Source organism: Lepus europaeus, chromosome 15 (assembly GCF_033115175.1).
Source record: "Lepus europaeus isolate LE1 chromosome 15, mLepTim1.pri, whole genome shotgun sequence".
NCBI classification, from domain to species: Eukaryota; Metazoa; Chordata; class Mammalia; order Lagomorpha; family Leporidae; genus Lepus; species Lepus europaeus.
This window is the reverse complement of record NC_084841.1, coordinates 42,518,982-42,542,731: the sequence shown is the minus strand read 5'-3', so window position 1 is coordinate 42,542,731 and position 23,750 is coordinate 42,518,982. Positions and strand designations below refer to the sequence as shown.

The following is a 23,750-nucleotide window of genomic DNA, read 5'->3' as shown; positions in this document are numbered from 1 at the left end:
GGCATAGTGCACACTGGGCCCTGCAGCCTTTCCCTTTGTTGGCTTTTCAATAGGACCAGTGTCGCTTTACACCTGGGACATGGCGTTATTGTACCCTGGTCTGAAGACACTAATTGTGGCTCTCTCTCTCTCTCTTTTTTTTTTTTTGTCTCTTATTTGAGAGAGAAAGACAAGACAGGATGGATCTGCCCTATCCACACCAGAGGAACCCAAAGTGATGTTAATATGGGATGCTGCACCGGCCACCCAGGCTGTTCATCATGTAAAGTCATGTCATCAACAACACAGCAACGTAGAGGAGCAATCGCTCTGTCTTGCATTGGGCTGGGCAATGTCCATTGTTAATTTCCACACTCCTCGCCTTCGCAGATCATTCTGAGATAACTCTCAGGAGAATTTAACTATCACCATCTAAGCAGAGTTGGGTCCCCCTCCCTCGATGGGAAAATGTTGCTCCCTAACAATGATATATCAATTTCAGCCAACATTTTGAGAAATGTCACTCAGGGAATGGGTTTGCACCACATTAGAAGAAAAAGACTGATGGTGACTGGTGAATGCCAGCAACACAGGATAACATTCTTCAGATAGGCATCCATGATCATGCAATTGTTGTAGCTCCCTGGGGCAGGCGTTTGGCCTAGCAGTTAAGACAGCAGCTGGGACGCACACATCCCATACTGGAGTGCCTGGGCTCAAGCCCTAGCTCTGCTCTCAATTCCACCTTCCTGCCAATCTGCACCCTGGAAAGCAGCAGGTGGGCCAACCATGCGGGAGAATCAGACTGAGTTCTTGTCTCCCAGCTTCAGCCTGGCCCAGTTCCACCCACTGTGGGCATTAAGGGAGTGAACTCATGGATGGGATTTCTCTACCTCTTAAATAAAATATAAATTAAAAAAATTTTTAAATAGCTACCTATTCATACTCTAGACCATGACACATTTTCATTGTTGCACCTCCCTTACTGCTGTCTGATATTGTTTTCAGCCTCCCCACCCCTTGCTCTATGTAAGCAGGGCCTTGTGTGTTTTAGGTACTCATTAAATACTGGTGGTAGAAGAGCAGAGCCAGACAACTACAATATTCAGGGCCACTTACGTCCCAGTGACCAGGCTATTTCAAAAAGTTAATGGAAAATGGAATTAAATGATGCAATTTTTGAAATCCATGCCTAGTTTTTCCATAAAACACATTTCCCATGAACTACTTAAAGAACTCTTATTGAAGTTAAGAGGTTCCTTTAGTGGTTTGTCTTAGATCTGCCTCTTCATATGAAATATATGCTTGCTCCAGCAATGGAAGGTGGACAGATAACCCATACTTCCCAGCAGATTATCAAACAAAAGCACCAGGGGTAGACGTTTGGCCTAGTGTTCGAGATGCCCACAACCCACATCTGAGTGCCTAATTCAATTGCTAGCTCTGGTTCCTGATTCCAGCTTCCTGCTAAGGTAGACTCTGAGAGGCAGCAGGTGCTGGCTCAAGCAGCTGGGTCTTTGCCACCCATATGGGAGACCTGGATTGAGTTCCTGGCTTCTGGCTCCAGCCCCAGCTCAGCCATGGCTGCTGCAGGCATTTGGAGAGTGAACCAGTGGGTAGGCGCTGTCTTTTGAATAAATAAGAAAAATTATTTTTAAAGATTTACTTTATTTATTTGAAAGACAGAGTTACAGAGAGAGGTAGAGACAGAGAGGTCTTCCATCCAATGGTTCACTTCCCAGATGGCTGCAATTGGCAGAGCTGCGCCAATCCGAAGCCAGGAGCCAGGAGATTCTTCCAGGCCTCCCATGTGGGTGCAGGGGCCCAAGGACTTGGGCCATCTTCCACTGCTTTCCCAGGCCAGAGTAGAGCTGGATTGGAAGAAGAGTAGCCAGGACTTGAACTGGTGCTCATATGGGATGCTGGTGTTTCAGGCCAGGGCTTTAACATGCTGTGCCACAGCACCAGCCCCAGAAAAAATATTTTAACAAAAGAACAAAGGCATTAACTTCCCTCATTTTTTTAGAGATTTATTTTATTTATCTGAAAGGTAGAGTTAGAGAGAACGAGGGAGAACAGAGATTTTCCACTGCTGGTTCACTCCCCAAATGGCCACAACAACCAGGTTGAAGCCAGGAGCTTCATTCAGGTCTCCCAAGTGGGTGCAAGGGCCCAAGGACCTAGGCCATCCTCTGTTGCTTTCCCAGGCACATTAACTAGAAGCTGGATCCGAAGTGGAGCAGCCAGGACTCAAACAGATGCCCGCCCATAGGAGATTCCTGCACTGCAGGCAGTGACTTAACTTTTTACACCACAATATGGTAACCACTTCCCTCATTTATTAGGCCAATAGCCAATTGTTTTCTTTTTTTCTTTTCTTTTTTTTTTTTTATTTGATAGGCAGAATGACAGAGAGAGGAAAGGAGAGGGAGAGATCATCTATCCACTGGTTCACTCCCCAAATGGCTACAACAGCCAGGGCTGGGCCTGGCTGAAGCCAGGAGCTTCTTCCAGGTCTTCCACATGAGTACAAGAGCCCAAGCACCTGGGCCATCCTCCGCTGCTTTCCCAGGCACATTAGCAAGGAGCTGGATTGGAAGTGGAGCAGCTGGGACATGAACCAGGTGCCCATATGGGATGCCAGAGTCACCCAGAGGGGCTCTGCCTGCTGTGCCATGGTGCCAGCACCAGGCCAGGCTAGCTGCTGAGATTTTTTTTTTTCATTCAAGGGCTGCTAGACATGGGAACTTGCCTTTCACAGCCCAGTTTAAACACATCTATTCAGCACCAGGACTCTTACAGGATACCTTTCTTACAGCTACCTCCTGAGAGGTAGCTGGGTCACAGAAAACAGAGGCAGTCTGTGCTCATCACATTCCACAGAACATCACATTTTCTTTGGCCTCAAAGCCTTGGTCCCTTTTTATCCCACTCTCAATTACAGCTTAATTTTAAAATTTTTTTTACTTATTTTGAAGAGCACAGAGATCTTTTGTTCCCTGAATCACTCCCCAAATGACTGAAACAGACAGGACTGGGCCAGGTCAAAGCCAGGAGCCGGGAACTCCATCTGGATCTCCCACATGGGTGGCAGTTGCCCAAGGACTTGGGCCACCTACTGCTGCCACCCAGAGCGCACATCAACAGGGAGCTGGACCCTGGAACAGAGCCAGGACTTGAACCCAGGCACTGCGATATGGGATGTGGGTGTCTGAAGCAGGATTTTAACCTGTGGGCCAAAGCCTGCCCCTAGTAGTCGCATTTTTACCCCCTGAGATTCTGCCCACCACTCACCGCAAGAAAGTACAGCAAGCTTTGACACTCAGGGACCTGCGACCCCTCAGCCTCGCTCTCCTTTCAAAGCAGTGCCCTGGGAGCGGACTCAAAGCCCTCCCTCGGTTCTCCCTTAGCACCGAACAAACATAGAAAAGCACAAAGGTAGAAGTCTAGACTGGGATTACAGATTCATTTTCAGTCTTAAATATTCCACTTCCTAGCTAGACATCTTTAAGCAATCTCTCTAATCTGTCTGAATGTGTTCTCTCATCAACACAATGGGGAGAATGTGTTATCTCGTACAGCCCAGGGGATGATGAAAACGCTACAGTAAATATAAGGTGCAACCTAACAAGCCCCAGAACTCAGCGAATGTTAACAAGACTCAGCGTGACCCGGCCTCATCTCCTCTCTGAGCTCAGCTGCTGCTCTCCTTACCCCCACTCCAGCCACGCTGCCTTCCTCACGCCAGGCCTATTCATGCCTTAGGACCTTTGCACTGGCTGTTTTTGCTGATACAGTTACTGTCCCCACAGATGTCCATGTGGTCAACTTCTCCTCTTCTTAGAGGCCTCTGCTCAAATGATGCTTTCCCTGGCCAGCTTCTTTGATCCTATACTCTGTCCATCAACACTCCCAACACCCCAATTCCTGTACTTTTTGTCTCTCTGCGTCAGCACCCGATTTAGGTTCCACCAAAGCCAGAGAGTTTGTCAGTCCTGTTCACTGATCTAAGCCACATGTAAAACCCAGCAGAGCATCAGGCTAGGATGGCAGTGCGAGGAGATGCGGTGGAGTTCTAGGAAACAAGTCACTTAGTCCCCCATGCTGAGAGCGCGCTGCAGCCTGGTGTGGCTCCAGCATAATCACACTGCTGTGCTGTCTGTCTGGATCTTCCTGATGTTCACGCCTGATCCAGAGGGTGCGTTAGCAGGAAGCTGGAATTGGAAGCAGGGGCAGGACTTGAACCAGAGCGCTCTGAGATGGGATGTGAATGTCTTAACCACCGCGCCGGTCTGGAGGACTGGGGCTGCTGCTGGAGCCCGTGTGTTCTGTTCTGGTGTTTCCTTTCTAGTAGCCAGAATTCTGCATCTACATGGGCAAGGACATGTACACTTTACAGATGTAAGACTTCTTAAAGGTTACCCCAAACAATGCTTATTTGGAGGTTCAACACTCAAAACACAGCCTGAGATCTCACATGAAATCCAGCAGGATTGTAACCCAAACCAGACTCCTTATAACCATACCTCGTTCATATCTACAAACATATCATAACAAAGTAAAGAACAAGTATTCTCTTCCCCAGTCATCTTCAGTGGCAACAAGACACAAACCTTATACCTTAGCTGGCAAAAAACATAATTATAACAACAGCTGATCACAGTGAACATGATACAAGCATGTGATGTCTTATTTAACCCTCACAATAAGCTTACAAGATACTCTTACTCTTTAAAATGTATTTGAGAGGCAGACAGAGACACACACAGAGTTCTCGCTCGGTGGTTTACTCCCTCGAAGCATGAAACATCCAGGGCTAAAGCTGGGAACTGAGAGCTCGATTCAGGTTTTCCTTATGGGTGGCAGGAACCCAACAATTCCCATCACCACTGCCTCTCTTGGTCTATTAGCAAGAAGCTGGAGTCAAGAATCAGAGCCAGGAGCAGACCCCAGGCTCTCTGATCTGGGACCTAGGCATTTTAACCATCGGGCCAAATACCTGCCCTATTCCCCGCCCCCCCCCCGCCCCCCCCATCCTGTGTGTTTTTAAACAGCTGGGTAAACAGAAAAATAAGAGGTTGAATCACTTGCCCAAGTTCACAGCATTGGTTAGGCCACAGCTGGGCTTGAACCCCAGGAGTTTGACTCCAGAACCAAAGTTCTTTTTTTTTTTTTTTTTGACAGGCAGAGTTAGACAGTGAGAGAGAGAGAGAGAGAGAGAGAGAGAGAGAAAGGTCTTCCTTACGTTGGTTCAGAACCAAAGTTCTTGACCATCCTAAGGGATGGCCTGTGCTGCGGAGGTTGCCACAGGTGGGTGTGAGTTGGGAGGAAAATCACAGGTAGGCAGTGCACCTAAGCACGTGTACTGAACCTGTGATGAACTAGGAACTGGCAAAGCCCCAGGAAGGCAGCTAACAAAGAGGCAGACTTTTCCACAGGTGGACGTTTTGACGTGTAAGCCAAAGGTTTGGGTTTTTTCAGTGTGTAGAAAATGCTTGCCCTTTGTTTGCTAAATACCAGCCAAACTTGTCTGACTCCAAGGACCCTGAATACGCCTCCACTTTGGTGCTTAAACACAGCAATGGAGAAGAGAGTCTTGAGTAAACAATACAGTTTTCAGCAACATCAAAACTGAGTTGAAGGTGCTTACAAAGTAGTCCACGTTGAGGTGGCAGCCGCCGGCTTAGTTTGCTGAAATAAGGCACTGTCAGCAAATGCCTTGTTCCCACTACAACCCCAGTCACTGGGTTGGGGTGGGCAGGACTATGTTGAGCGGGTTGGGTTGTGGGTATGGGTTGGTCTCAAGCCAAAAGTGAAACACACACACACACACACACATCCCACCCCCGGTCTGGGTCCATTCTATTTAATACTCCCTGGTAGGTTTCATAAACCATATCTGAAAACAAAAAGGTCAAAATCATGATTCAGCAGCCAGATCTAATGAGGTTTCACATTCTTTAAGCATTCTAGGTTTGCCTCGTGCCTTTAAGATGCACTGGGCCTGGGGCCTAGGGAGATTAAACAGAAATTAATTTTAAAGACCTTTCATGGGGAAATAAAAAAGCCCTTAACTTGGGCCATGGGCCACAATGTTCATACCACAAATACTGAACAAAGGAGAATGCAACACTGATGTCCCTGAGTGACAGCCTTGGGTTTAAAAAACAACAACAACAACACAAAACCGAAGGTGACACCTTGAACTGGGGTTTGTGCAGGGATATTACTCGGCATACCCCACCCCAACCAGGTTGAACTGGGTTTCGATAGCGCATTCCACAAGAAGGAAATGGAATATCAGGAAAACACTAGGTAAGCTGGAGGGAGCCACGATATTTCTTGTTTCTTGTTATTGTGTATTTACCCTTATTAACTCATGCCACCCAAATGCACACCTTCAGCACAGCCTCACTCCTGACTGTCTCACCTGTGTACTCAAACACTCAACATCCCCACTGGGATGCCTCACACACTCAAACCTTTTCCCTTCCCTTAATCTTTCCCATCTCAGCTCACAACCATTTCATCTTCTCAGCTACCAGGGCCAGAAAATCTGGAGTCATCCTTGACGCCCTCATACCCTGTTTTCACACTCTGCCGGCCTGTGATCAGAATGTGTCCAGCGGCTGTGGCCTTCGTGGTGTAGCATAAGCTGCTGCTTGGGGTGCCTGCACCCCATGTCAGAGGGCCTGGTTCCAGCCCCAGCTGCTCAGTTTCTGGCTCACTTCCTGCTAGTGCGCACTCCAGGAGGCAGCAGGTGATGGCTGGGTACTTGGGTTCCTGCTACCCACATGGGAGACCACAGTTCAGTTTTGGGCTCCTGGCTTCCACATGTTCCAGCCCTGGCTGTTGCGGGCATTTGGAGAGTGAACCAGGAGACGGGAGATCTTTCCCCATCTGTCCGACTCTCCGCCTTGTCAATAAACAAACTATGTTTAATTGCCTAGCACATCTTAAGTACTCAGTAAACAGCCGAATAAATGACTCAGCAGTAAACACTGCTTCTAACAATGAGCCTCAGCTGCAACCTCAAGGCCAGCAGACAAGAGGCTGGCCGCGTAAGCACGGAGGTGGCCAAGATGCTCGGCTTCCTGCTCTGTACTCACCTGCATGGACCCGTTGCTCACATATTGGGTCCTTAAGTACTGGGACCCTCACCAAGTTCAGTCTTTAAAGACCTCACTCAATCCAAGTCCTGCACGTGGGTGGCAGGGACCCAAGTACTTGAGCCATCACCTGCTGCCTCCCAGGGTGTGCACTAACAGGAAGCTGCATCAGAAATGGAAAAGTCACAAGTGGAACCAGCTACTCCGATATGGGATGCAGGCATCCCAAACAGGGACTTAGCCACTGTGCCGAGCATCTACCTCCAGAGTAAATCCTTTCCTTTCCTTCTTCTTTTTTTTTTTTTTAGATTTATTTATTTGAAAGACAGAGTTACAGAGAGAGGCAGTGACAGAGAGAGAGGTCTTCCATCCGCTGCTTCACTCCCCAGATGGCCGCAACAGCCGGAACTGCATCAATCCGAAGCCAGGAGCCAGGAGCTTCTTCCAGGTCTCCCACGTGGGTTCAGGGGCCCAAGGATTAGGGCCACCATCTACTGCTTTCCCAGGCCATAGCAGAGAGCTGGATTGGAAAAGGAGCAGCCAGGACTAGAACCAGTGCCCATGTGGGATGCCGGCACTTCAGGCCAGGGTATTAACCCACTGTGCCACAGCGCAGACCCCAGAGTAAATCTTTTCAACAAAAGACAGATCATCTGTGTCCCTGGGTCAGACATCTTCAGCAGCTTTTCAGGTCACATCTAAAGTCTTACTGTAGCCCACAAGGCACTGCATGATCTTGCTGTTAAAGCAGTATAGCACAGTATTATGGAGCAAGGAACTGCTAGGCTAAGTCTGAGTCCTAGTTCTGCCATTTACGCAGCTGTATGACCTCAGACAAATTAGCCCTCCATGCCTCAGCTTCCCCATCTATAAAGTGGGGAGAAGGCTAGAAGCTATTTCAGAGAGGGGTGGTGAAGATTAACAGAGCACAACAGACACCAAGCGCATAACAGAGAACCTGCCGCATACTAAGTTGCGTGTAAGTATTAGCTGGCATGGGCCCTGGATCTTGCCTTCCCCTCCACTGTGAGTCAGAGTCATTCTGTATCGGGAGGACCCTGTGTAAAAGGTCTCAGGAACCATGCTTCCACATCCTGCTCTCTACGGGGAATACTCCCACCCTAACCCCTTCCTCTCTTCTTTCTGCCCCCCTCCTCCTAGCTGCTTAACTTCCACATGTGTGGGAAGACTTTCCAGACCAGGCTAGTTGCTCCTACCATGGGCTTCTGTGGCACGCAGCCAAATGGCAGGATGCCCAATCAAATCGGAATGTTACACAGATGATCTTTTTTGTTTAAACTATAGCAGTATAACTTTTTTTTTTTTTTGACAGGCAGAGTGGATAGTGAGGGAGAGACAGAAAGAAAGGTCTTCCTTTTTGCTGTTGGTTCACCCTCCAATGGCCGCCGCAGCTGGCGCATCACACTGATCCGAAGCCAGGAGCCAGGTGCTTCTCCTGGTCTCCCATGTGGGTGCAGGGCCCAAGCACTTGGGCCATCTTCCATTGCCCTACCGGGCCACAGCAGAGAGATGGACTGGAAGAGGAGCAACCGGGACAGAATCCGGCGCCCCAACCGGGACTAGAACCTGGTGTGCTGGCACCACAGGCGGAGGAATAGCTTAGTGAGCCATAGTGCCGCCCTGCAGTATAACTTTTTTTAAAAATATTTTTATTTATTTATTTGAGAGGTAGAGTTACAGACAGTAAGAGGGAGAGACAAGAGAGAAAGGTCTCCCATCTGCTGGTGTTCACTCGCCAAATGGCTGCAATGGCTAGAGCTGTGCTAATCCAAAGCCAGGAGCCAGAAGCTTCTTCTGGGTCTCCCGTGTGGGTGCAGGGGCTCAAGCACCTGGGCCATTTTTTTTTCTTTTTTTTTTTTTTTGACAGAGTGGATAGTGAGAGACAGAGAGACAGAGAGAAAGGTCTTCCTTTTTGCCCTTGGTTCACCCTCCAATGGCTGCCGCGGCCGGCGCATCACGCTGATCTGAAGCCAGGAGCCAGGAGCCAGGTGCTTCTCCTGGTCTCCCATGTGGGTGCAGGGCCCAAGGACCTGGGCCATCCTTCACTGCCTTCCCGGGCCATAGCAGAGAGCTGGCCTGGAAGAGGGGCAACAGGGATAGAATCCGGCGCCCCAACCGGGACTAGAACCCGGTGTGCCGGCACCGCAAGGCGAAGGATTAGCCTGTTGAGGCACGACACCGGCCCTGGGCCATCTTCTACTGTTTTCCCAGGCCATAGCAGAGAGCTGGATGGGAAGAGGAGCAGCCGGGACTTGAACCGGCACCCATATGGGATGATAGCACCACTGCACCAGCCCCAACAGATCATCTTTTAATAGAAGAATATCCCAGAAAGTCTTTGCATTTCAAATAACTAATGAAAAGTTTTTTTCTTGCGTTGATGTAGTGTAGAAGGTTAGGTCACCACCTACAGTGTCAGCAACCCAAATGGGTGCCAGTTTGCATCCTGGCTGCTCCATTTCCAACCCAACTCCCTGCTAATGCACCTGGGAAAGCAGCAGAGGATGGCCCAAGTGTTTGGGCCCCTGCACTCATTTGAGAGGCCCAGAAGAAACTCCTGGCTCCTGGCTATTGCAGCAATTGGAGGGTGGGGGAGATGGTGAACCAGCAGGTGGAAGATCTCTCTCCTTTCTATAAAAGTAAAAAGTAAACAAACAAAAAACCCAGGTTTTTTCTTATAAAGAAGCTCCTTGCAATATTTGTTGCACACATAATAAAAAAATGTGTTTATCTAGCATTCTTATTAAACGGATGTCAGGTATTTAGCTGTCAACTCTAACCCCTGGAGACTCCTGCTCATCATCCTATCACCGTAATGATCTAAGCAGGTGGGACAACGGGTCCCTTATTTCCGCTACTAGAGTCAGCTGTAGCCAGGGCCCATGCAGTCTTGCTCCCCAGCACCTGGCCCAGCAGACATCCCACCAATGCTACCGAGGAGCAGCCCATCCAGCTGATCCTCAGGCAGCACCTGCTGGGGGTGGACTAACTGGAGAGAGGGAGAGGCCCACACCCACAGGCGGACCCAATGATGGCACTGCTTTCCAGAGGCTCCATAGGGACAGCCCCAGAGTGACCCCACAATTTTACATCCCACAGGGACCTGGCACTCTCACACCCACTTCACTTGGCCTGCAAGGCAAGTGTTACTGTCCACACCTCACAGAGGAGGGAAGTGGCTTGCCCAAAATGATCAATAAACAGGAGGGACAACGCTGAGCCTAGATGTTGATTTCATGCTCTTGCCACTGCTCCACCCCAGCCCTTTGGGCTGGTGGGAGATGCAGATTCCCTGGGTTCTTCTTTGCTGTAAGCTCCTCCAAGAAGTGTGATAGCGCACCCCTGTCCGCTGCTTCAGTTTCCCCTCTTGTCAGAGGAAACTGAAGAGGCGGGCACCTGCATTTTGAAAACCTCTCCCAGGTGGTTCTTAGTACACCTTCCATGTTCACAGGACACCATTTAGGGCAGAAGAATCAAGAGCTTCCAGTTAAGGGGAAATGAGTTACAGTGGCCAGCTGCTGTGTAAGAGATGCCTATCCCACCCTGTACCTCATTTCTAGGGACGGAAACTGGCCCTTTGATCACATACATTTGTCACCCGTCTTCTGGAACGAGGTGAGGACGGCTGAACCTGCTGTTGGCATGGCACCTACCACCACCCACTGTGGGGGCTGGCACACTCAGTGCCCATTCCCCTAAAGGGCCAGGGACCCCCAGGAGGATTCGCTCGGGACAGGACTGAACCAACGGTGCCTTGAGGAAGTGCCAGGTGTAATCAATCCTTCCTGCCCAGGGCTGGAAATAACCAAGACAAGACTGGGCCTGGGGTGGGGTGGGGGCAGAAAGGTCAGAAGCTAATGAGCTAAAACAGAACAGGCTGTGAACAATTCGAGAAAAGTAGCAACACAACCCTTCAGCTAGCGCTACGTTCTCTGCTCACCGGGCCTAGGAGTTAAGCGCGGGACAAGGTGCTCGCTGCACACTGGGCGAGCCGAGGGTCGTTCGGCAGTATTCTGTTTTGTCTGAGCACGGGCGCCTGCCTGGCTGGACCAGCTCCCTCCGACTCCGCAGCACAGACCCGGGTTCTGTTCCCGGACACCGGCCGGGAGCTATTCGGATACGGACTGGAACAAAAACCACAAACGCAAGGGAATTGGTAAGCACAGGTCACTGGAGAAAACGTCTGTGCCGACAGATTTCTGGCCCGACCTTCGCAGGGAAAAGCGACAGCGGACCTGCATGAAGTTACCGACTCTACTCAGAGCCGCCAAGGAGGGTGCTCGCCCGTGTTCACACCATCCGGCTCAAGGACAGGGAGATGCCCCCTGGGCGCACCTTGCGGCCGGGCCCCCAGCTCACCTGGCTGTGCCACCGCCGCCTCGCTCCGCGCGCGCAGCTCCCGCCCTGACCCGGGCTCCGGTTGCCGTGGTAACCCGGGACGCGCGCGGAGCTGGCGGCGGAAGACGGGTGCGCGGCGCCCGTTGCGGCGCCTCCTCCCCCTTGCGGGCCGCGGAGGCAACGCGGGACTCGCAGCTCGGGGCGGGGGGCGGGGGAGTGGCGGCTCTCCAGCCGGGAAAGCGCGGCTCTCGTGACGCCCCGGGCTCCGCCAGTGAGGGGCTGGGGGTGTGGCGCAGGGAAGGGGCCGGCAGGGTACTTAGGGCCTCGCCAGGCGCCGGGCCCGGCCTCCCTCGCACTCGCGCGCGCTTGCAGGCCGCCGCAGCCGTGGCGTTGGGGGGAGTAGGGCGGCCAGCCGGCTGCACGATGGTGACCCCCTCCCCCACCAGCCCCGCGAGCCCTACCGCCCGGCCTGGGAGGCGCGACAACGACCCGAACCTCCGCGCCCCGGTGAAGAAGAGCAGGCGCCCGCGCCTCCGAAGGAAGCAGCCGCTGCAGCCCCTGAGCCCGTGCCAGCTGCCCGGAGACTCCGGCGTTTGCGACCTGTTCGAGTCCCCCAGCTCCGGCTCGGACGGCGCAGACAGCCCCGCGGCGTCGGCAGCGCGGGGCTGCAGCCCCCTGCCCGGCCCTGCCCAGCCGTTGGCGCCGCTAGACCTGCAGACCTTCCGCGACTACGGTCAGAGCTGCTACGCCTTCCGCAAGGCTCAGGAGAGTCGCTTCCACCCGCGGGAGTCGCTGGCGCGGCAGCCACAAGTGAGGCGCGGGCCGAGCCGCCCTCCCTCCTCGCCGGGCCCCGTTCCTGCCCGCTGTGTCGGCGAGGCCGCGCCCCTCGGTTGGAGCAAAAGGGGCCCAGCCGGGTCACTCGCCCCCTCTTACGTTAGCTGGAGCCGAGCGGGGCGCAGGCGGCCTCCAAGCTGGTTAGTGGGGGCGCCGTAGAGGACAGAAGAGTTAGTTTCTAGGTTCCGTCCGGACTCCTGAGGACGTCGGGAGGTTATTTAACGGCCCTGAGCTCGTCCTGCAGCTGCAGAGTGGAGCCCTGGCCCCCTTTGCATTGAGTGGCTGGGAGCTCTACTGGAGGATAGCACGAACTTGGGCAGTCGGGCTCCCAGCCCCGGCCGCCGCCGCCGCCTTCCGCAGCCGCGCTGCCTGCGGGCCGCCCGGTTCCCAAAACCTTTAGCGTTTTCCCTCCGGCTGCCTCGCTCCGGGGGGAGCTCCCTCAGTCGCCTCGGTTCTTCCCCGCCGCAGCCCCTCTCCGCTCAGGCTCAGCCGGCCCGCCTCCTCTCCCTCCCGGCAGGTGACGGCCGAATCCCGCTGCAAACTGCTCAGCTGGCTGATCCCCGTGCACCGCCAGTTCGGCCTCTCCTTCGAGTCGCTGTGCCTCACGGTGAACACGCTGGACCGTTTCCTCACCACCACGCCCGTGGCCGCAGACTGCTTCCAGCTGCTCGGGGTCACCTCCTTGCTCATCGCTTGCAAACAGGTACCTGCCCGCGGTGCTGGGGAGGTGGGTGAAGTCGCTCTCCCCGCACGGACGACGCTGGCAAATATACACATCCCGTCCCAACCTAATAACCCTAAGTCCTGAAGGAACATAGGCTGAGGTCAGCTCCAAACAGCTCGGCTGCGCCTTTATTCTGGTCTCGGGGAAGAAACCCTGCGGAGTTCCCAAGCCCTTTTTCAGTTGCACAGGGGTTAAGAGAAGCCGCGCTGAACGCACGCCCCGAGTGATTCAAGTGGAAGCGATGGGGAGGCAAAGCCGGGGCCCTGTCCATCTGGAAGGGATGAGGGGAACCCGGGTTTCAACCCTGGGGGCGGAGGCCTCGGGTCCTGGCCACCTCGAGGCAGGAGCTGACACGCCCTGTGTTGCAGGTGGAGGTGCACCCGCCGCGCGTGAAGCAGCTGCTGGCCCTGTGCTGCGGGGCCTTCTCCCGGCAGCAGCTGTGCAACCTGGAGTGCATCGTGCTTCACAAGCTGCATTTCAGCCTGGGCGCGCCCACCATCAGCTTCTTCCTGGAGCACTTCACGCACGCGCGCGTGGACGCCGGGCAGGCGGAGGTCTCGCAAGCGCTGGAAGCCCAAGCCCTGGCGCGGGGCGTGGCCGAGCTGAGCCTGGCCGACTACGCCTTCACCAGCTACGCCCCCTCCCTGATGGCCATCTGTTGCCTGGCGCTGGCTGACCGCATGCTTCGGCTCCCGCACCCCTTGGACCTGCGCCTGGGCGGGCACCCCGAGGCTGTGTTGCAGGACTGTATGGGCAAGCTCCAACTGTTGGTGGCCATAAACAGGACCTCTCTGACGCACATGCTGCCCCTCGAGATCTGTGAGAAGTGCAGCCTGTGCCCGAGCCGAGCCTGACATAAAGCAGAGCTGCCCTCGCTGCCAGCCTGCCCGCCCAGCTGCGGGACCTCTCCCCCATGGCCTCATTAAGGTGCGGAGGCTCCACAGAGGGGGCCTCCTGCAGATTGTAAATAATGGACGATTATAGAATGTAGTAGGTTTATTTATTTTGCTGAGAACACAGGAGCCAGCTGAATTCTTTGTCCAATAAACAGGCTGCCTGTCCTGGTTTGTCCTTGTGCCGTGACTGCGCGCAGCTGTCTGCTCAGGACTGGGGGATCCTCCCCTCCCTTGGGTCCACTCTGTAGCTGGCACCTCTGTAGGAATGCCAGATTCGGTGAAGCTCTGGATGATACCAGGAGTCAGGGTCACTTCTAGGGTTGGGGCCTATGCCCTTAGTGTCAGGAAGCTAAGGACTGTACAACCTTGACGTGTGTGTGTGTGTGTGTGTGTGTGAGGGGCGTGAAGCAGAACATAGCTGTGCAGGCTGTCCAGAAGGACCACAGTTGCACTTGCTGATGGTGAAATTGGAGGGCCAGGCAGGCCCACAAATAGATGGAGAAGATCCCTTGACACAGAGAATCCAGCACAATTAACCTGGTGTTGGGCCACTGTGGCTTTTTCAAGTGGAGTCCGTTTACTCTGCAATCAGGTGGTTCACCTGCTCACGCTGTGCTGTGTAAGAGCCCAGGGTAACAACAATGGTGTGATGGTAATCAGGGCTATGCTGAGGGCTCACTGCATTCCTATATGGTGTTCAGCACTCATTGTCAACCCTGCAACAGTTCTAGAAAGCACCGTCTGTTATCATGTTCCATAGAGGACAGTAAGGCATGGAGAAGCCAGGAGAGTTTGAAGGCAGGTGATCAGAGTCCAGGGTCCCACCATCAGCCACTTTGCTAAACTTCCCTCATAGAAATGAGGGTAATTCAAAAAGTTCTTAGAAAATGGAATTAGAAGATAAGTTTATCGGGGTGCAAACATTTTTGGAACCCATGCATGGTCTTTTCAAAATGTACATTTCCGGGTCTTTTTTTTTTTCTCTTTCAAAGACTCTGTGTAGTTTTCTGGAAATGTTCAAAAACCTCTTTCCTGTGGTGGGCTCGGGAGAGCCAGCCCAGTGCTTGCCCCCAGTCACGTTCTAGATCTTGGAGGACAACTGGAGCTGAGCAGCGACAGGCTCCCCCGATCACCTGAGTTCTGCGGCTCTTCAGCTGTCCCATCTTCACTCTCGCAGTGGTGGCTCTGTGAGATTCTTGTATGGGTATCACCCAGACCTTCACCTCCAGCAAATTCAACCCAGGTGTAAGGGTTGTTGGGAACCTTAGATGAGGTTACGCTTACGTAGCATGATCTCTATATTAGGTAGCACAGAGTAGTGATCAAACGGGCAGGATCAGGAGCCAATTTTCTGGGTGACTTTAAGTCACATCTTTGTCCAGGTCTCATCTGGAATAATGAGCACACTTTATTTGATAGGGTTGAGGTATGGAGCTAATGAGACGTTTTGTACAACAAGGTGCTTGGAATGTAGCAAGCCTTTGAGAAATGGTCAGTAGGAGCTTGTGCAGTTATGGGAGCCAGAGAGATTATGCAGATCGGCGCAAAGGAATACAGAAAGCAGATATGAGAGTGGTAAGATATGAGAGCATATGGTTCATTATGTTATCACATTTTTGCACGGTGGAAAAGATTTTCTGGGGAGGAAAGATCCCAGGTATGTTCCACTGCTATTAGAACAAATAAAATTGTATAACCAATATGAATAAACAGTAAACAACCTGTAAGCAAACTCAGAGAAACCACTTTGTACTTCTTCACACAGTTCCAAGTGCCCTCCAGAGCCTGGGGGCCTTGCTTTGGGCTCCTTGGATCCCTTCTCTCCTGACAGGTTGATATGCTAAGCTCTTCTCACAGAGCTGGAAGTACTGGTCCGCAACCTGTTCAGTGAACATCACCTGTCCCAAGTCCCAACCTATCTGGGGCTCCCAGCCTGGCATCTGCAAAAGAGTGACTTGGGAAGAAGTTGTCAGCGAAAGTATCCACTCAGTCAAATCCCCTAAGACTCCACTCCTGTCCCTTGTGCTGCTGTGCTCTGATTTCAGAATCAGGCAGGCTAGGAGTCCTAGAATCACGCTTTTCCCATTCTGTTGCTACAGGCAATCTAGTGTGATGCCCATATTTTTTTCACCCCAACTGGGGACTATTTTGATGACTATTTCAAAAACACCGAGGCTGTCCTGGAAAATCTGTGATAGTCTCCACGTGTGGAGAGAGCTCTGCAAAACTCAGCCAAGAGCTTCCCGGCTCATTTACAGCCTGGGAAGTGGGTGAGGAGAGTGAGAGGAGGGACCAGTTGGTGGGCTGCGCTACTCCTGGATCAGACAGAACCGGGAACCAGCGCTGGGAAGCTGAAAAGATTGCCTTAAAAAATGATCAGCATGAATGTATCCACCCCAAGCACTAATCGCCTGACATAAATCTCTCATCTCCACAGCAGCTCTATTGAGGTGTCACTGTTTTTCCCAAAGACCTGGGCCTTAGCATCTGGCCAAGTGACCCTAAAAGGCAAGGCCCCTCCCCCTGTGCACCGTCACATCCAGTCTAGCAGGCCCTGGCCCTGCATTCAAAGACAACTCAGAGGCCCTAAGAACCCCATCACTGCTAGGAGCATCTTGCTGCTTCACCCAGATTAATGGGCGCTAAAATAAAAACCGACCACGTCGCTTTCAAAGGGGATCTTGACTCCTTTTACTAGGAACGAGGCAAAAACAAGATGCCCGTGTCCACTGTGCCGTCAAGCCGGACGGATCTGAGGGGCACTCTGCAAGCGCTGGCCTCTCCGTAGGGGGCTCCTTTCCGGGAGACGCCCCCGCAGAGGCCAGCAGAAGAGCAGCCAGCCGGGGAGGTTTTAGTGCGTCTGGGGCTGTCCAGCGAGTCGCTTGCAAAAACCGGGTGAGGATTTCTGCAGGTCACTCTAAACCGATCCTCTTCTCAAAGGCCGGGCTCAGGCGCCCAACTGCCCGGGAAAGTGTGGGGGCCCGGGGTGCGAGGCGGGGCCCTGGGCTTCTGGCCAAGTGCGGCTGAGGAGGAAGTCGGTGAGTCAGGACCTGAATGCTGCCCAGGTTAGGGGGAATGCGATTCTGTACTCCGGCCGCTGCCGGACGTCTTCGTCCCCACCAAGTCCGGAGTGGGAGAGTAAACGCCCGCGTCTGGCTTCGGCGAGCATCGCCCAGCGTTTCAGCCGTGCCGGGTGGCTGGCGTGGGAAGAAAGGGGAACGAGGATCGTTGACTTTTCCATCTCGGCTGTCCGCAGACGGGAGGGCGGCACCCAGTGCTGGAGACGGGTGCGGCGCACCCGCCCCTCCTTCTTTTCTTTTTTTGCGATCCGCGCGGCCGCGAGGCGGCGGCGCCAACGCTCGGCCCAAGGGCGCCCGCGGGCCGGGCCCCGCGCTCGCCGCTCCCGGGGGAGGCCGCGTTGCCAGGTTGGGTTTAACGCCTCCGCCCGCGCGCAGATTGTCCGGGGCTGAAGGCGCCACCTCGGGCGCTCAGGCGCGAGCCGCCCCTCCCTCTCCGCCCGGCCCCCCCTCCGCACCGTCCAGGCCGCCCCTCGGCTCCTCCCCGGCCACGCGCCAGCCGCGACCTGGGGCCGCCTTCTGAGCCTGCCAGCGCGCCCCGGCCGAGCGCGAGGTGTGCTGCGTCGCCCTCCCAAACCTGGGCCGCCGCCTCCGAGCAGTCGGCAGGATGCAGGCGTGCTGGGGTGGCGCGGCGGGACGCCGGGCCTTCGACAGCATCTGCCCCAACAGGATGCTGGAGCCACCTCGCCGGTCCCTCGGCAAGCCCGGGACGCTGGACAGGAAGGTGGGGCTGCTGGCCGAGGCCGGGAGGGATCTGCGCCCCCGTGTGCCTTCAAGGGCCGACCCGCACTCACCATTTCTGTGCCCGGCTAGTTGGCCCCTCCGCGGAAGTTCTTTCCTGGACGCAGCGGCGGCAGCCGGGTGCAGGTGTACGAGGATCCCCCCGACGTGGAGCCCGCTGAGCTGCCAGGTGAGCCCCGCGGCACCTGCGCGAGACCAGTTGGGCTGCCGGTGCCGGGCTCCCGACGTCGTGGCGCAGAGGCTCAGGGTCCGTGCGGCGGATGTCTCTCGGTCTCTCCACGCAGCCCTCACCACCATAGACCTGCAGGACCTCGCAGACTGCTCCTCTCTACTCGGGTCCGACGCGCCGCCTACTGGTGACCCGGCCGCCTCACAGGTACCTGCGCTTCTCGGGGAACCTGGTGGCCGCTGATAACCCCCACCCCACCCCGGAGGGACGCGTTTATTTCCCCAGAGGTTAGTCTCGGGCTAAGGGCGCAGGCACCTGGCGCGGTGCAAGGCGCAGTGCAAGAACCTGAGCCTCCCAGATCTGAGCTTCCTCCTCCCTCCTAGTGTGTTGGGAAGGCCACATTTTCTTGGCTGCCTGGGGCTCGCCTGGAGGGCTGCACTGCCACACCCCTCCAACCCTGCCCAACTCGTTCTAGGAGTTGTGACAAAACGGGGTGCAGATGCCCACCGAGGGACCAGGTGGGATGGGTGGGTGGGAGCTACGTTGTGCTCTGTGCCCCTGCTCTTGGAATGCGTGCTCCTTGTCCAGCGCCTTCCTGGCCATTTACTAACCGTGTTCTTTCCGTGGCTGAGTAAGGAGAGTGGAAGTCCATGAATAACTTCCCATCAAGACTGGAGAAGAGGAAGAGTTTGCATTTGGGGAACCGGGGAGGACAAAGACCCCTGGAAGAAATTTGACAGAAAATGTTCCTCTGCAGACATGGCCCTGCAGCAGCTGGGCACTTGTACAACTTCTCTCCCCCTTCTAAAGCTCTGGTCATAACTGTCGTGGACAAAGAGGACTCTGGCCTTTTCCTTTCCCACCAAGTCTGTCTTATTTCTATACCACTTTTACCTCCTGCCAGGGCTGGCCCTTCCCAGGCAGGTGATGGAGCCTCCCAGTTCTGGAATCTAGGAAGTCGGAGGCCTGGCTCATCAGTGAAACTCGAAGTACCCAGAAGAATAAAAAGTTGACCAGATGCAGCCCATAAACATAGTGCCAGTTCCAGCTTCCTAGTGGCCGGTGCTGGGGCCATGAGATCCCTGGAGGACCAACCCAGCACAGAACTCTCCAGAAGATGCAACCACCTCGCAGAGCTGGTGGTGGAGCAGAACTTCTGAGGCCTCCACCTAAGGCCTCATTGAAAAGCACCTTGGGGTAGAACCCCAGGGGGCTCAGGGCCAGTGGCTGCTAAAAGCTGGGATTGGTAGGGCCTTGTACTTTATAGACCTTTGTGCTCAAACAAGGAGAGGGAACGCCTGCACATCTGTCAGCTGACCAATAGGCACACACGTTTATTTTGTACCAAAACCCAAGCTGTCACTGAATTTTTGCTACTGTATACACAGCATTTAAATTCCACATCAGGTTCGGGTTAGTAATCATCTTCTTCCCTTTGCTGTTGGAGCTGGAGAAATGCCTGGTTTATCTAACTGGGGAGGTAGGATTCAGAGTTTCCAGGCCAGACTTTATATCAGATGGATCAAAAGGTCTGGGACTTTTCCTGGGAAAAAATAGTGCTGGTGTGGAGGGAGAGAGGCCCCTGACCCTGTGCACCTGCTGGAGAAGGTGGACAGAGAGAGGAAGAAGTGCTCTAGAGGTCCAAGTTGGCCCCAAAACCAGGGATAGCGTAAGAGGTGGTGCATTGTGGGTCCCGGTCTCTGAACTGGCCTGCAGCCCTTCAACTGGAGTCAGGATTTGCCTGGGACTCTCAGCCCCTCCTCTCACAGCTCCTTTCCCCATATAGCTTCAGTGTCCCCTGGGACCAAGGGAAGTCACCCAGTTTCATTCTATCTTCCCTGTGGGAATCTGATACACTTCCTTAGGAGTTGGGGTCAGAATAAGTTCTTACCCCAAATACTCATGTATGAATAGGAAAGAAGGGCTTTGGGGAGAACAGTAGGATTAACACAGAGGCATGGCTCTTTCTGATGAGCGTTTTGGATGCGCGCCATGGCCATCGGACTCCGGGCATTTCCAAAGAGAACCACAGACAAGGAGCTGCAGGGGAATGAGGATGGACGCGGTGGGCCTCCAGAAATCCCTTCTTTCAGAGCTGGGGGAAGGGCTTTGCACTTCAAAACCTCTGGGCGCTTCAGATTCTCCCGCAGTCGGAGAGGAGGGCCCCCAGCCTGCTTCCCACACTGGTGTGAGGATTAAATGGGGATAGCAAAAGAGCATCCTGCCGATTCTAAATGTCCCTGAATTAAGGTTATCAGAAGGCACCCAGGTTTCCAGCCGTTTGCCACAACCCCAGACACCTTGTGGGAGCCCAGGAAGGTGTTCAAGAAGCCACAGGTGTGTGGGCTGCCGCGCTAAAATCAGCTGCAACCTTCCCAGAAACTGGAGAGCGCAGTAGGGGCCACGCCTGACACACAGAGGCCTCCTTTGCCCCGGCAGCATCCCGGGCCTCCTTCCCCCAGTTTGGGGGAACGGCATTGGCTGTGACATGTCGTCTTGGCGGGAAACAGGGCTTCCAGAGACTGCTTTGGAGGATTCAAAAAGGCTATGCCCTTTGCTCCTAGAGCCACGGCTCCTAGGTGGCTCGGGTGAGTTGGCGATGGGGTTCCGTGGGCGTCGGGGACCTGCACCTGGCGCGCCCCCCGCGCACAGTTTGGCTGCTGGTCGCAGCTTCGCCTACCAGGTGGGCGGTCAGCGCATCTTGCTTCATGCCAGGGCGGTGTAAGCCTGCTAGATTCCGTGTCCCGGATGGGGCTTGAGGTTTCAGGTCCATGTAGACCCGCCTCCGAACCAGGGAGAGCGTCAGTCCCATCTAGAAGCCGTTCCGGTCTGGAGTAGACATTCACCCGGCTCCTCCTGTGGTTTATTTTAGACCCATTCCCTGCCAGCGGAAGGGGACTTGGCACTGCAGGATTTCAGAGACACGGTGGATGACCTCATTGCAGGCAAGTGTCGTCTCCTTGCAAGTAACTGACAGCCGCAAGTGCCCCGCCGCCACCTCCCCAGGACGGGCTAAAGAGTCCTTGGTCGAGAAGGTGGTACCCCCAGTCACCTGTCCGTGACTCATCACAGGACGAGGCCCTTTTATGTGTAGGACATCCCCCATGAGAACTTGCGCCTCTGGGTCCGTAGCGCTTGCGGGTTTGTGGGTTTGAGTTCTGGGAGAGGGAACCCTACCGTGGGAGGGAGGGAGGGGGAAGGCCGTGTGACCCGAGTGTACAGAGGAGCAAGGCCCTGGGTGACTTCCAGGAGCAGGCAGCTTTGCCTGATTCGGTTCAGGTTAACTCACCAGGCACGTACCGGGTGCCTGATGTCGTGTGCGGGATTCCACGAAGGGTCTCAGAGTCGCAGGCATTGCGGAGTGAGGGGCGCCTGCCTCACATAGAAACATCTCGTAAACCTCACACCCGCGGCGTGGCGCTTTGCCGCCGTAGCGAGCTGGGCGTGCGTCTGGGGCTACAAACCCAGCCCTCGCTCTTCCCCAGACTCGTCCTCGTTGATGTCGCCTCCCCTGGCCGGCGGTGACTTCCCTTTCTCGCCCTGCGACGTATCGCCTTTCGAGCCCTGCCTCTCCCCGCCGCGGGACCCGAGGGCCCTGCCGTCCCCGCCGCTCCGCCCTCCGGACGTGCCCCCGCCGGAGCAGTACTGGAAGGAGGTGGCCGACCAGAACCAGAGGGCGCTGGGGAACGCTCTCGTTGAGAATAACCAAGTAGGGACGCGGGGCTGACACCGGGAATCCTGGGGGCGGAGACAGAGTCTGGAGCGCGGGGAGCCAGTGGGGTTGCAAGGGTGCGGGTGCGCTCCTGTGGGCGTCAGGGGCCCCGCCAAAGGTCCACGTGGCTGCGACTGCTCCAGGAGCAACCCCACGGTTTCCAGCTTCACCCAGTGGGGGTAATCCCGTCCTACCAGATGTTTCATAGGGTCGCCAGCGTGCACCCAGGCTGTCCAGGAGCTTAGTATTTTTGCTTTCTCCTCTTACCTAATACCACCGCTGAGCTAGCTACCTCACCAGCCCCAATTCACAGAGAAGGAAACGGAGGTGTGGGGTGGTTAATCTGCCTGGTACACTGCATGCTACAGATGTTTTGTCCAAATGCTTTGTGGAAGGAAAAACAAAAACATCAAATAAATGGTTTAGGAGCCTCGCCAGCAACAATGCCCTGAGACCACCCCCCTCCCAGTTCCCGAAGGGGCGTCAGGACCTGCGTTTGATTCTCGCAGACCAGGTAGAGCGCGGCGGCCCACCCCCTGAATGTGAGGGTCTCCCCCTGCAGCTGCACGAGACGTTGACCCAGAAGCAGGAGGAGATCGCCTCGCTCAAGGAGCGGAATGTGCAGCTCAAAGAACTCGCCCGCCGGACCCGGCACCTGGCCTCGGTGCTGGATGTAAGTGGGGCGCGGGTGTGAGGGACCATGAAGCACTTGGAGCCGTTCCGGTGCCCCGGTGCCTGTGTTGGGACCCGGCGGGGCTCCGGGAGAGGAGAGGGCGGCCGGGCGCCTGGCACACGCGGAGCCTGACTGGCCTCAGGGCGGCGCTTGCCCTCGTCTTTCGCAGAAGTTGATGATCACGCAGTCCCGGGGTGGCGGAGCGGCGGCCGAGCCCTTGCTGCTCAAGGCGACGGCCAAAAGGAGCCTGGAGGAGCTGTTCAGCGCGGCCGGGCAGGATTGCACGGAAGTGGACGCCGTGCTGAGGGAGATCTCCCAGCGCTGCGATGAAGCCCTCCGGAGCCGCGAACCCAAGCGGCCCCGGCTGCAGCCGGAGCCCGCGAACACAGACGGCAGGCCCGGGAACCTGCACGGCGCCTTCCGGGGACTGCGCACCGCCTGCAACCAGGGTGCCTTAAACCTGAGCCGCAGTGAGCTGGAGGAGGGCGGCTCCTTCAGCACCCCCATCCGCAGCCACAGCACCATCCGCACCCTCGCCTTCCCCCAGGGCAACGCCTTCACCATCCGGACAGCTTCAGGGGGTTACAAATTCCGCTGGGTCCCCAGTTGACCTGGGGAATGGTCCCCTAAAACACTGCCCTGTGTCCCGATGGAAGCGCCTGGAGGTTGAGCAGGCGTAGCTGGACCGGTTCCCCTAACCTGGCTCGTGGGGAGCACCGCCGCCCCGCAGGGCGAAGACCACCCTGGAACCTGTTCGGTTTTCGGGAGCAAAACCGGCCTCATGCTGGTGCTTTGTCTAGTTCCTCCGAAGAGCGTCGTGTAGCCTCTCCCCTCCCCTTTTACAGCGAAAGTGTGTGTGTAGTCACACCCATGCCACAGTTTTTACAGTATTTATTTTTAGCAGCTTTGAATTGTGTGCCCTCAGAGCAGGAAGGGATTTAGAACCACTCAGCTACTTATGCAATTACAAAATGCCCAAGTTCCGTAAGAAGGAAAAGGAGGCTAAGATGGGAAAGGCAACAGAAAGGCTGGCAGACCCTTGCCGGCACTGTCATTCCCACGGAGGGGTCCTGGGCTCAGGGTGCATGTTGCCACGCATCACTTCCCCTCAGTCTGGGACGGACGCCTGATTTTGATACCCTGGAGAAATTTCATTTCAGCTGTCAGTGTGGAAAACCAGGAGAGGGAACCTAAGGAAGTTGCCTTAGAAAAATACAGATTCTTCGGAAGCGGTGGGGCTATGGTCCAAACAGGTGCCAGACACATTTGCTGTGATGATCATTCACATAATGTTGTGAGGTTGATGATAAGGGTTTATATCAATTATAGGTACCATTTTATTTGTGTGAACAGAAAAACTCCTCAGAAAGCAAACTTTATTCAGAAGAAACGAGCAGTTTTAAGAAAATGGCAAATACCACTTTTTTTTGTTTGTTTGTTTTGGTGCCGGAAGCCAAGTGTGGAAATCTTAGTAAAA

General features: G+C 54.9%; 2 protein-coding genes across 2 annotated transcripts; both read left to right on the top strand.

Annotated features, from left to right (window-relative positions):
* The first annotated feature begins 11,870 nt into the window (after positions 1–11,870).
* CCNO (cyclin O) lies at positions 11,871–14,056 on the top strand. The gene is made up of 3 exons (XM_062212073.1): positions 11,871–12,257; positions 12,799–12,984; positions 13,374–14,056. Exons 1-3 carry the CDS (start codon positions 11,871–11,873, stop codon positions 13,857–13,859), a joined length of 1,059 nt encoding a protein of 352 aa, XP_062068057.1. The 3' UTR covers positions 13,860–14,056.
* A 3,529-nt stretch (positions 14,057–17,585) lies between these two features.
* On the top strand, positions 17,586–22,883 carry MCIDAS (multiciliate differentiation and DNA synthesis associated cell cycle protein). Its single transcript, XM_062212072.1, has 7 exons — positions 17,586–17,702; positions 17,792–17,888; positions 18,004–18,095; positions 20,761–20,833; positions 21,374–21,597; positions 22,163–22,273; positions 22,443–22,883. Exons 1-7 carry the CDS (start codon positions 17,586–17,588, stop codon positions 22,881–22,883), a joined length of 1,155 nt encoding a protein of 384 aa, XP_062068056.1.
* Positions 22,884–23,750: the final 867 nt, after the last annotated feature.